Source organism: Mirounga leonina, unplaced genomic scaffold (genome assembly GCF_011800145.1).
Source record: "Mirounga leonina isolate KUSES-001 unplaced genomic scaffold, KU_Mleo_1.0 Mir_126, whole genome shotgun sequence".
Taxonomy (NCBI): domain Eukaryota; kingdom Metazoa; phylum Chordata; class Mammalia; order Carnivora; family Phocidae; genus Mirounga; species Mirounga leonina.
The window spans coordinates 404956-419220 of NW_023270314.1; the positions used below are offsets into that span (position 1 = coordinate 404956).

At 36.6% G+C, this 14265-nt stretch overlaps 1 protein-coding gene across 1 annotated transcript in view; it reads right to left on the reverse strand.

Annotated features, from left to right (window-relative positions):
* Positions 1-14265, reverse strand: part of TMTC2 (transmembrane O-mannosyltransferase targeting cadherins 2) — a 392764-nt gene that overhangs the window by 59887 nt on the left and 318612 nt on the right. The window contains exon 10 of the mRNA XM_035002054.1: positions 7053-7167. Coding sequence (XP_034857945.1) covers positions 7053-7167 — 115 coding nt within the window. The remainder of the gene's footprint in view (positions 1-7052; positions 7168-14265) is intronic.

Sequence of the window (14265 nt, forward strand, 5' to 3'; positions counted from 1 at the left end):
GATAAATGCATAGTAGGAATAGAAGTAGAATTGAGATAAACAAGGACATAAAAATGTGTGAAAAATCTTAAAATAGCAAAACTAGAGTCACACATATATAAAAACAATGCAGTAGAAAAGATCCTTATAATGAAACTCCTAGAAGATATTGTTTATGACCACCAAGCCATCTTAAACCAAAACCTCTCTGTCAAGACATCAAAAATAGCTTTATGATCTGTCAGTATCCATCCCAGTTCAAAACATAAAAGATTCACCATCTTTTATGGAAGAAAAGAGGCTGATGGTGTAATTTCACAAAAGATTCCTCGGAGTTCGAAACTTCTTGATGCCCCATGAGAGTTTGAGCTCATTCTTTCATAGCCTCGAATCCTTCAGGGCTGCTAAGGACAGGTTAAGCCTATGTCTAAAAAGATCCCATAATGAAATGCACTGGGAAAATTAAAAGGGAGGAAATATTTATTGTCAATGTCAACTATTATAATGTTCATATGTAGTAAATAACTCCTTATGTTCAGTTTGTAATGCTTGGGTGGGGAGAAGGAGTTGGGAGGGGTGGAAAGAAGAGAGGCAAGAGAGAACTTGTTTGCAGGGGTGGTCGAGAACCAACATTGTAAGTATCACCTGGGACTTGTCAGAAGTGTAAAACCTTAGGCACCACCCAAACATACTAAATCAGAATGTACATTTTAACAAGATCCCCGGGTGATCCACAAGCACGTTACTGTTGGAAAGGCACTGGATTGGAAGATGCTTACCTTCAACCTCATCTGCTACTGCCCTTTGCTTTAAAGACCTTCCAACCCATTATAACTTAGTTGAAATAAGCCCCCTTTGGACCAAAGGTTGGCACTACAGTACAATTTATAATTGAAAAATCCAATGACTTTTCGAGGGGTTTTTGGTAATTTTGGAAGTATTAAAGAAGAAAGTCCTAAAGAGCTTTGAAAAAAAAATATATCCAACATATGTGTGTGTGTGTACATGTGTGTACGTTCCCAATCTACTTTGAGAAATAATCTGATTCAGTTCCTTTTTCTCTTAAGAATTTAAATTTTAAATCACTTCCAGTGGAATTTATAAAGAAATTAGTACATTTAAGTTCTTGACTTTTAATATATTTAATTACGTAAGATTGTGTCGAGCACAGAAACTTAAAGGTAACTATTTTTTCCATATGTTCATTCTGCTCTCTAGAAGTCAGGGAAGCAATGGGAACCAGTTGGTGCAGTATAGTTTTGCTTTCTTTACCACCTCAGGGAGCAATGACAACCTGGGCCCTCAGTCCTAGAAAAACCGTAAGTTCATGCTTAGCTCAGCTGTAAGTGTGTCCTTTGTCAGACACTGTACCATTCTAAAAACTTAATATCCCTTTAAGAGTACAAATGTGGCATTCTCCCTCCTATGAATGTAAATCTATTTTCTAAAATTTATCATAAAGAGGTAATTTAATAATATTGGAAGGATCTTACTATTAAGGATTTACATATTTGGTAACCTAATACTCTATAAATTCTTTCTCCAACAATACATTCAAGAATCACAGCCTCTGGGTAGTCACCCAGCTACAAAGACATGAGGGAGCCAATGTGACACAGTGAAAACAGTATTATACTTGGCCAGAGTACACTAAATTCAAGTCCCAGCTTTACCACCTGTGAGAAATACTGACTCTCTTTAAGCCTCAGTATCTTCATATGTAAAATGGGAATACTGTTCTCCATGTCACACATGTGCGAATATAACAAAGAGAGTGACAGATATAAAATGCAAAATATAGTACCAGACAGACAGGAGATATTTAAGTAAATGCTACCTTTGTTCTTCCCTTAGTCTGTAAGTGGATTAAAAAAGATTTTCTGCCAATGCCCATGAATGCTATGAATCAGGTAAGGTTTGTTTTTAGTGCCTGTGGAATTCCTCCCTTTAGCAAGTATCTTTGTGCTCTTTCTAGCTTCTAGTTCTAGGAGAACACTGAATAAATTCATCCATACAAAATGCTCCTAACAGAATAACTGATTCAATACTTTCTTCTTACAACTCTATAGATATAACTTGACTGAGTTCTAGCAATTTGAATTCCTTTGATATTTTCCTTTGATGATAACCAATCTTCTTTTTTATAATACTCTCATCTGGAAGCATCCAGTACTTTTCCCATTTTATTTGAAGTACTAAAAATGTCAACACGTATAGTTTAATGTTCATTATGTGAGGGCCACTCAACATCTGTGATCACCCTCTCTATAAATATATTTAGTAATTAGCTGCAGTGTGGATCCTACCTTCCCAAGTAAGGCAGAAGCCAGAAATTCCCTCTCCTTACGACTTTCTAGTAGCCGAGATTCCAGCACATGACTCACGTTCCACCAATCAGATGCAACCTCAAGGGACTCGAAGTCAGAAGTAAGCCTAACAGGGAGGCACCTGCGCCCAAGAGAATCATCCAACTGACATTTTAAGTATCACCTGGGACTTGTCAGAAGTGTAAAACCTTAGGCACTTGGAGGTGGTGCTTGTGGGTGATGGTGGCAGAGCTCGGGACTGTAGAAGCTGCTGACTCCCAGGGAAAGCCAGATAGATGGTCAGATATTATTTCTGACTATGTATGGTGCTCTCAAGCCCGAGACTGAGCCTGTGGGCTATAGAATACTCTTTCATAAATCCTGTTTCTGCTTAAACTGGCAAAAGCATATTCTTTAGTTTGCAACTAAAAAGTGTGACCCATACATGTAGACAAGTTTAGGAGTCGATCTATTTTCAGCAGTTTTGCTTTCAATATGATCATTGAAGGCCTTCATTCTAGCTTCGAAATTTCCTCTATTTGTTGATAACTGCTTATGTTCCATGCTTGCCTTCAGAAATTTTCTATTTATATTAACATTTATACATACAAAAACCAAGTAAAACTATGAAACAATATATATATAAATGCTAAATATAACTACTTACACATATACAGCATATAATTATATACACTTATCTATAGATATACAAATAAAACTACATATCACATACTATATACATACCACATATATACTTACATGTATATATATATACCTGTATACTACATATAATTATACTAATACATATGTAATTATTAGTATACATATAATGTTCTCATTCTATCCTCCAATCTTTTTTCTTTTCAGTCATCATTTTGATGTCTTTAGTACTTTACATTAAACTGAGAAGAGATCTATAACTTATATTTAAATTATCAGTCTCTCAATTTTGCCCTGCCTCCATTGCAATTATAAACTCAGAGATCCTGTTAATCTCTTAGTAATCTTTTCTAATGTCATATTGTTCCTCTTCCAAACTACTTATTTCATTTTCCCAGATGTATTCTGTGTCAGTTAGGTTAGGTTAGGTTACACTGTTGTAATATAAATACATCCTAAATCTCAGTGAATCAGGACAACAAGGTTTATTTCTCACTCACTCAGTGCAGGTGAGTAGGGAGGTTTGTCCCCCTTTGGTCATTTCAGGATCTGTTTTCACAATTTCTAAGTCAGAAAAAGGAAAAGCACTGACTCTTAACAGCTTTGGCTCAGAAGTGACATACATCATGTTCACACACCTTCAACAATCCAACTAAGAACCATGAAGTTCTTCAACTTGGAAGAAGGCAGAAAAGTACAATCCTAATATGTTTAATGAAGGTGGAAGGCTTACATAGTTGGTGAACAGCATTGATATTTCCACACCACATAGCATTCTTGTGAATCACCTTGATAACAGGAATTATAGATGTTCTAAGTGGCTCTTAGGTTTTAATGTAAATCTCACTGCATAGATAAGGGCTCTTTACTTGGACACATCTGATATGTCGTTCTTATCTGAACTGCCAATTTGAAATCCAGTATTTCAAAACTTTCTATGTGCTGACTCTACAGAGAAAGATCATTATCCACTATTGAAAGTTGAAATGGGTCTGTTAGAAATTTGTCAAATTTCAAGCCTCTTGAAGGTCCCAATAAGATAAAGACTTGCCCCTTGATGGCTAGCCCCAGGAACTCTCCTCTTCCAATATGGTCTCATCTAAGTGCAATGACTTTTTTTTTTTTTTCTATTTGTGATGAGCAGTTTTTCCTCACTGATAGATTCTTTGGGTCATTTCATTGGGAATTAGCTAAGGAAAGGGAAGTTAAATATATATGTTCAAAACATTTCTTGAATCATAACATTTCCTAAATTGCTGATTTTGGATATGAGGGTAGCCATTAATACAGCTAACCTAGACACAACCAGGGAGGCATCTACTCTTTCCCTCATACCCTGCCTCATACTCTTACCTCACCAAACCCTGCCAATTTTGTCTTCTAAGTATCTTGCAAAAGAGAGCTCCGAGGGAAGAATTAATATCAAAGTCAATTTACAATAATTTGGCATCCCCAGAGGAAATTACATGTAACAATAAATAAGCAAGATCTTGATAGCTAAGGATTTTGATAAGGTTGCATTCAAGGCAAAATGAATAACCTTTCTTACTCCTTCCAGCAAAGTCCTAAATGCTCTTGGTGAATAAGGAAAGAGGTTGGTATACAACTTGCACGGTAAGTGCTCAAGAAATACTTGAATTTAATAAAGTCGAAAAACAGAAAAACTAAGTAAAAACATTCATGGGGGCTGCCACCACGCAGAGTAGGATATAGCCAGGCTGCTGTGGTCATAATTGCAATCAATATTAGGAAAGCACTGACTGACTGCACCTTAATGAGGAATGCAGACTGCAGAAAGCTAAAAAGAAGGTTCTGAAAAACAAACCCTAAAGATTTCCACATCGCCAATGTATAATAAAAATTTTCCACTGGTTTCTAGCACTATGGTAACTAAGGAAAAGTTGGAAGTGATATATTTTAACAAGGACCTTTTTTGTAACTTTCTCATAATGGGTTTCCACTGATAGACCTTGAATTTCAGATACTGATTTAATATGTAGCAAAATACCTTGTTGAGGAAAGTATCTCTTATGATTAAGATGAATTAGCCTGTAGAAAGTTGTGCTTATCCATCCTTGCAAATGGTTTACTGTGACTAAAAGCACAGTGTTTTATTCATGAAGAAGAGAAAGTCCTCTCCCTATAACAGCACCTAAGCCTGTCATGCAAATAAAGGTGTCTTTTTGAAAATTATCCTTGCATTGAAGGTTCTTGAGATTGGCTATAGTTTACTTTTTTTAAGATTTTATTTATCTGTTCGAGACAGAGAGCACAAGAGAGAGAGCAAGCACGAGCAGGGGGTAAGGGCAGAGGGAGAGGGAGAAGCAGGCTCCCTGCTGAGTAGAGAGCCCTATGCAGGGCTTGATCTCAGGACCCTGAGATCAAGACCTGAGCTGAAGGCAGACACTGAATGGACTGAGCCACCCAGGCGCCCCTGGCTATAGTTTATTTTATAAATATACCAATAGTTGATTGAATGCTGGTTTCTCTTTGTAGATACCAGCTTTAGGAATGCGAAATGTTAAATGTGGAGTGAGTGCATTCAACTGAAACCTCACAGTACACTTTCCTCTCAAACAGACTTTGAATTTCTTACTCAAAACTTATAAAAAGCTGGGGCACCTGGGTGGCTCAGTTGGTTAAGCGTCTGCCTTCAGCTCAGGTCATGATCCCAGGGTCCTGAGAGCGAGCCCCACATCGGGCTCCCTGCTCTGCAGGGAGTCTGCTTCTCCCTCTCCCTGCCGCTCCCCCCTGCTTGTACTCTCTCTCTCTCTCTCTCTCTGTGTCAAATAAATAAATAAAATCTTAAGAAAAATAAAACTTATGAAAAGCTAAGTAGGAAGCCAGGTGGTTATAAAAGGACAACACAAAGGATGCTTGTGATATTGGAAATAGTGTGTACTCTGACTATGGTGATGGATACACAAACCTACATAGGTGTGATAAAAAAGCACAGAACTAAATACACACACACACAAACACACACACAGAAAATTTGAGTAAAACTGGAGAAACACAGTAAGACCAGTGGATTGTATCACTATCAATATCCTGCTTTTGATACTGTACTCATTCTACAATATATTACCATTGGGGAAGCTGGATAAATGGTACAGGGCATCTCTCTGTCTTATTTCTTACAACTGCATATAAATCTACAAGGATCTCAAAAAGTAAACAAAACTACATTTCTTGAAAGCCCGTGTGTTAAAGCCATCCAACTGTGAAGCCATTCCTCTGGTATTTTTCTTCCCTAGTAAGAGTAATCTACATAATTACAAACCTATTCCTAGAGCCAAACCCAGAGCCCATAGTGTGGATGTCAGCTAATGAAGCATTTAGGTGAAGATTTAATCGAGTGAAATTCAGGTAAGAGTATGGGAGAAGGGGTATACATATTACTAACAGAACAGATAATGCTTTTAAAAAAACTGTATAAATCATTTGAGTTTCTTAAAAACATTCTTCTTTAACCTAAAACACCACTTATGGATGCATTAACTTTCTTTTTATGTTCACAATAAAAATTGTTGATCTACCTTTTAATTGTTTTGCTGTTATAATCAGCTTTCATAATATCTTTCTGAAAATAGAAGTACTAAAAGGTCTACAAAGATGTATCATTTCCCTACATAGCAACAATGCTAAATACAGCACCATTTTGAGACTTTGATAGCCCTTAGGTATATTTGTACTTGACAGTCCTCTCCACCACCGAACATAATAAAATGCATTCACATGCCACATTCAATATAATAAATATAAAACACAAATAGATGCAGTTGGCTAATCAACATGTTTTGTTTTAGACCTTTAAACAGTTATTCATTTTAATTTTGCAATTTTCTTTTTGTATTTTATAGTCATTTTTGAAGGGAAAGGAAAATGGTTCTCAATAATTTTCAGAGTCCTGAATGCTTACATGCCCTACATACTGTGCACATAAGCTATAATGAATAAAATACTCCTGACTGATTTTGGCATGGTAAGACAGCATAATTCACCTCAAGAATGTGGAATAAGGCAGTATGACAGGGTACTCAGTCTACCTATTAGCTTTCCCAAAGCCACAGTGTTGGTCTTCTAAGGTATAGTAGCAAAACCCACCTGAGCATGTGGGCAGCACTGAAGACCACATCAAACTCCGTGCTGTCCAATTCAGCTGCTTTCTTTGCCATCTCAGCTGCTTCTATGAGGCGAGCTTCTTCCAGAAGAAATTGACCTGCAAAGTACAGAACCAAGTGAACTTCAACTTAGAAACTACTACTCTAATCCTGTGAAACAAATAAAATCACTACAGAGAAAAATAGAGTGGTAAAAATGATTTGAAGCTAAGATGTATGTGGGCTGCCCATCTATATCTTGTTATTTGGTCCTGTTTTCTATGCCTTTCCCTTCATTGCAGGACATCCCAATGCATCCACCTGGTATATTCACATAGTTAGGTTTTCTTTTTTTCCTTAAAAAAAAAAAATCCTGTATAGACTACTGCACCAAGAAATAAAATGGATACAGTTGAAGATATATTACAATTAAGGGTTGAATTGATTTTCATTATTGTTTGTTTAAAACAGCTTCTGTCTCTGATGCATATGTACAAACAAGGCTATCTATATTGAAATGTATTAACTTCTTATATTTAAGCAGCACTAAAATTATTATCTTTTTAAAGATTTTATTTATTTGTCAGAGAGAGAGAGAGAGAGAGCACAAGCAAGGGGAGTGGCAAGCAGAGGGAGAAGGAGGCTCCTCGCTGAGCAAGGAGCCCAATGTGGGACTCGATCCCAGGATCCTGGGATCATGACCTGAGCCGAAGGCAGACACTTAATGACTGAGTCACCCAGGTGTCCCCAAGCAGCACTAAAATTACTGAAGGAATGTACAAAGGTCCACTGAGCATTTACTTACTCAATTAGACTGACTAATAAACATGAAACAAATATTAACACATTCACATTTTTGAGATTACTTGCAGGTCAGCTTTGAAAGGCTAGAATTATTGCAGATGGAGCCATACTATTCTGAAACTATACCTCCAGAACTGATATGTAGTGCTATCCCAGAAACATACATAAAGACACACACACACACACACACACACAGATTTGGGTCCAATTTTAAGGCTAGGCAAACAGAAAGAACAGGCTGTTTTATGTTTGTTTTAGAGCTGGGATTTATTAACAGCAAAAGTAATGATGTTAAGCCCTATCTGACATGGATATTCAAATGAAAACCAATGCATAACAGAGAGATGCTGAAATCATTCATGTAACTTTTGGGCTTGCTGAGTTGTGGTCTGATGATTATTTTTTGCTTTAGTTTTCCCGTTTGCTTAAAGTTCAAGATTTTAACAATATGAAAAAAGTTATAAAAATGATTTGCAAGTCCTGAGCTGCACAGGGAAAAACAAATTTAAAAATGGTAAATGGTAAATCCTCCCTGATGGTAGTGGTTTGAAAGAGCCCATTATTTACTGCTTATCTAATAAATACTACAAATTGTCTTCTAACCCAAAAGGACCAGTCCTTAAAACACAAGAGGACATTTTCTATTTTAAGAATTTATAATAAGCCACAGACTCTGCTTGTATCTAAATGTCAATTGGTAAGAAATGGTGAGTAACGATAAGCTGACTTGTTAAAATGAAGTGAGTTTAAAGACCAGGATTTAGAGACCTCTTAGCTATTTCTACCAAAAGTTGTACATTATTTTCTTAGTCTGTCACCTAACATTCTGTGCCGTTCTCAGGTCTCAAACATAATTGTTAGGTCAGAAAACTGTTAAGAACACTGATTTGTAATATAGTTGACCCTCAAACAACACAGGTTTGAACTGTATGGGTCCACTTACATGTAGTTTTTTTTTTTTTTGAGTACAGTACTATAAATGTGTTTTCCTTCCTTATGATTTTAACATTTTTTCTGTAGCTTACTTTATCCTAAGAATACAGTATGTTAACATATATAACATACAAAACATGTGTTAATAGTGTATGTAATCAGTAAGGCTTCTAGTCAACACTAGGCTATTAATAGTTAAGTTTTGGGGGTGTCAAAAATTATACACAGATTTTCAACTGTGTGGGGATCATGCCCCTAGCCCCCATGCTGCTCAAAGGCCAACTGTAGTTACACTTACAAACAGAAACACACATTACTTATGAAACTCATGTGTATACTAATTTTAAATATGTTGATATGAGATTCAGCTGAAAGTATATGTGGTTTAAAGACAGTAAAACAAGAATTAGACACTCTATGGCATACTGAAAAATTAATATCTCATCATATAGATCTTAGTAAAGGATACCAGACTAAACCTATTCTTCAGTTAATTACTCTTATTATAAGTTCTCAAAATTAAAACATAATATTAATTGCTACCTGCCTTCAAAGAATAATGTTTACCTAAGTAAATGCATTAATAAATATGTTAATTAATTATGTGATATTTAAACAAAGGATAATGTAGGAGTTTATTGATGGTTCCTTTTCCTTTCCAGACAGCTATTAACTCTGAACTGTGTTCTGTATTAATAGTTAGGAAAATGCAACAATTAACTGAATAATGAAGGTTATTTAGTAAAATTCATTACTCCAGACTGTAGAGGGTAAAGAAGACACACTAGCTCTGGTAAAAAAAAAAAAAAGAGAGAAAAGAAGGACATGATATCTTTACTGTCCACACGGAAACAGAGGACCATGACAAGAAGCTTCAGTGATGAAGATAATGATGCTCGGGTGCCTGCGTGGCTCAGTCATTAAGCGTCTGCCTTCAGCTCAAGTCATGATCCCAGGGTCCTGGGATCGAGTCCTGCATCGGGCTCCCTGCTCAGCGGGAAGCCTGCCTCTCCCTCTCCCACTCCCCCTGCTTGTGTTCCTGCTCTCGCTGTCTCTCTCTGTCAAATAAATAAAATCTTTAAAAAAAAAAAAAAAAGATAATGATGCTCAATGGCGTAAGAGGTCAGTTCACGTGCAATGCCCCAAGGGCAAAGCTTTTCAAGCTTCATTGATGCCAAACACATCTTTAATGTTCAACAACAACAAAGGATAACACCATTAACTAGTTGTATAAAATCAAATATACAATTTTTATCATAATTTTAAAACACTTCTTTATGCTTTAAGTCAGCTTTGTCATGCAAAATGCAATTTACAGTTTGCAAGGCCCCCAAACTACACAAAACACGTAACTTTTACTAAACAGTAACAGAAAAAAATCCCCATATGATCATTTTTAACAGAATTCATTCATCATATTAACATTCAGAAAAACAATATCACAACATATTAGTAAGGTATTTGCATAATTCCCCCCATTCTGTTCTCGACAGGCCATATATCTCAATATTCTAGCATTAGTATTCTGCTATGATAAAGGCATAAAATATTATGCAGTGTGGACCGTTTGGTGTCTTTTTTTTTTCCCACTGGACTTGAAAATGTGAACCAAATTTGGAAGTGAATTATTATTCTGCTATGTTATATAATGATTATTTGTTTGAAATATAGCCCAGAATTGATGGAAAATGGAGCAATAAGCATTTCAAATACAGAGAACCAACATAAATAGGGAAACAAAGACACACTAGGTTTCTTCTTAATAACGATCCAAAGAGCCAATACTGACATATTATTGGGGGAATAATGAGGAACAAAATTTGCCCTTACTTCTTCTGGAAGACCTTACCTTAAGTCACTCTTCCACCAGCTTCAACTATTATTGTTCCCACCTAACACTGCTACCCGAGCCTTTGAACCACTTCTGCTTCCCTTAATACAACCAGCTGTTTCACAGCTTATTTATCCCTATTTATCCTGAAGGATAAATCCTTATTTATCCTTATTTATCCTGAACTCTCAGGCTCTAAGGTTTCTCTCGTCCCATCCCTATCACCAGTCCGTCTTGCCTACCTATTGTAACTGGGCATCTTTTATTTTTAAGCCCTACAACATTTCCTTCTTGGTGAATCTTTCTTTGACCACTCCCCAACAGTATTAGAATTGCTTATGACTAGTTCACTGCAATATAATTTACCATATAAACCAGAGCACTTTTAAGAATAAAAGGGAATGGTATTATTCATGAGGCAGGAATAAAGGGGATATAAAGCAGAATTGCCTCAATATGGCTATCCCACTTAACAGCATATGTGACAGGATGTGGGTGTCAATCCTCTCATCTTTATCATTACTGGGTAGTGAGTCATTTTATACAATGTCTTTGAATCACTGTTGGCTGAAAGTGATCAATATTAACAAGAGAGACACAGGTGCTCTTTACCGAAGAATATACACATCTATGGAAAGCCCACCAAGACTGAGCCAAATGCTGAGGCTCAGTGGGGTTGGAGCAGCTACTTGGGCTTTGATGGTGAGAGGAAACTACAAGGAGGAGCCAGGGCAGTATGGGGAGTGGAAAGGAAAGCAGGCACTTCAAGGAGCCCATCTACAGTGGTAGATTCTGCAAGGTGCGAAAGGTTACATTTTTCAGTGGCTCATAGCCTTAGGGCACATCAGAGTCACCTGGAAGGTCCAATAGAACAGACAGCTAGGCCCCATCATCCCCAGAGTTTCAGATTCAGTGGGTTTGGGGTAGAGCCCATGGTTGTTTTTTTTTTCCTCTTCAAGATAAGTGTACTCCTCAATCCCCATCACCTATTTCACCCCTCCCCCTATGAAACCACCCCTTTCCAGTAACCAACAGTTTGTTCTCTGTAGTTGAGAGTCTGTTTCTTGGTTTGTCTTTTTCCTTTGCTTGTTTGTTTTGTTTCTTAAATTCCACATGTGAATGAAATCATATATGGTATTTGTCCTTCTCTGACTAATTTTGAATTATTCTCTCTAGCTCTAACCATGTTGTGGCAAATGGCAAGATTTCATTCTTTTTTATGGCTGATTAATATTCTATTTATATTTATATTCTTCTTTATCCATTCATCTATCAATGGATACTTGGGCTGCTTCCATAGTTTGGCTATTGTAAATAATGCTGCAATAAACACAGGAGCATATCCTTCCTTTTGAATCACTGTTCTCATATTCTTTGGGGAAATACCAACTCATGTGATTACTGTATCATATGGTAGTTCCATTTTGAACTTTTTGAGGAAACTCCATACTGTTTACAACAGTGGCTGCATCAGTTTGCATTCCCACCAGCAGTGGAGGAGGGTTCCATTTTGTCCACATTCTCGCCAACACCTGTTGTTTCTTGGGTTATTGATTTTAGCCATTCTGACAGGTGTGAGGTGATATCTCATTATAGTTTTGATTTGCATTTCCCTGATGATAAGTGATGTTGAACATCTTTTCATTTGTCTGCTGGCCATCTGGATGTCTTCTTTGGAGAAATGTCTACTTATGTCTTCTGCCCATTTCTTAATCAGATTTCTTGTTTTTTCACTGTTGAGCTGTATCAGCTCTTTATATGATTTGGATACTAACCCTTCATCAGATATGTCATTTGCAAATATCTTCTCCCATTCAGTAGGTTGCCTTTTAGTATTTTGGGTTATTTCCTTTGCTGTGCAGAAACTTTTTATATTTGATGTAGTCCCAATAGTTTATTTTTGCTGTTATTTCTCTTGCCTCAGGAGACGTATCTAGGAAAGTGTCGCTACGGCCGGTGTCAGAAATTACTGCCTGTGCTCTTTTCTAGAATTTTTATGGTTTCAGGTCTCACATTTAGATCTCTATCATTTTGAGTTTATTTTTGTGTATGGTGAAAGAAAGCTGTCTAGTTTCGTGCTTTTGCATGTTGCTGTCCAGTTTCCCCAACACCATTTGTTGAAGAGACTGTTTTTTTGCCCATTGTAAGGAATGAACATGATTTGCATTTTTAACAAGTTCCTACTGATGCTGCTACTCCATTGTCCATAGTTTGAGAACCAGTGTCTGATGGGAACAAAATAATTGTTTTGTACTATACTCTGGATGCCCTGTCTGGGATTAGCCACCAGTTAGATTAAGCTCTTCTGGTCAATAAACAGCATGTGACATGCCCTTCCCTATATTACAAAGAATAATGACCGGGTTACACATACTCATGCAGATAGGAAGATATATCTGTATGAATAAGATACATGCAATAAAGAAAGTTTACTCTCTCAAACTCTTAAAATAAGGATATTTAAGAATTTTATCTTTCATATGTAGAACAGTTATGAGAAATCACTTCTCTCTCACATATAGGAAACAAACGCATTCTTTGTTTGATAATTGAGCAGAATTTCAAATAAAGAAACCAGGAAAATCTTAAGTAAAATATATTTTGTTTTCATGTATATATTGTGCTACCACACTTTATCATTGTTTGGTTTATAATTTGTCTTACCCAAGTTAATTATCATCATCTTACTTGTCTTCCATCAAAGGGAGAACAAAGGCAAAAACAAGATGAGAAATTACAAAGAAAAAAAAAGGAATGTGAGTGGAGAAACACAGAAAAGGATATTTAAAGGGAAAGCATTCTCTAGAGGTCCAGATTCAAAGAGTGTTAAGTCTCCCCATAGGCTAAAAAAGGAAGAGGGAAAAACCAGTTGACAGTTCTAGACTCAGGAGCTTTTGTATTACAGTTATACCATTTCTTCTCGGGACAATTCTCTAAATGAACTGTTTAAAATATTTGGTGGATTTTAACCAATATTTCAATATGACAAGCTGGCGAAGATCAATCCTTCATTAATTCCTGGCTTTAAAAAACTGCCTGAAAGAAAGAAATCCGTAACAGTGTAAGCTGGCCTTAAACCTAGGCTCAAATACTGCTTTGTAAAAGTTTTGCACATAAACTCCCCAGATTAGTTGGCATTGGCATTTCTTACTAAAATATATGAAAAATTCACTATTCTGATCAATGAAATTAAATCAAGGAGCTAAAACAATCTGTAATAGGTATCATGATGATACGATTCTCTTTGGGAAAAATCACTCATAGATAGCTTTAAAAAATGTTCAAAGACAAATGAAAATCTTATTTATAAAATAACAGCTAGAACTTAATATTTGCACTAAAATAGTTCCCCTTGGCAGAAGACATCAGACCATCTAAATAGATCTAGAATTGTCTGACTCCTACCACTACCTTGTCTCACGCCATCACGTCACTCTGGATTGCAGCAATAACCTCTTAACCAGTCTCCATACTTCTGCCCTTGACCCTACAGAGAATTCTCAACATAGCAGTCAGAATGATCCTTATTAATAGTGGGAGTCAGTGCCCATCATTCTACAGCTGACTTAGGGAAAGTGAATGTCCTTATACTGGACTACACAGCCTGACAGAGTCAGCAGGGAGTTCCTCCCCCAACCTCTTACCCTAT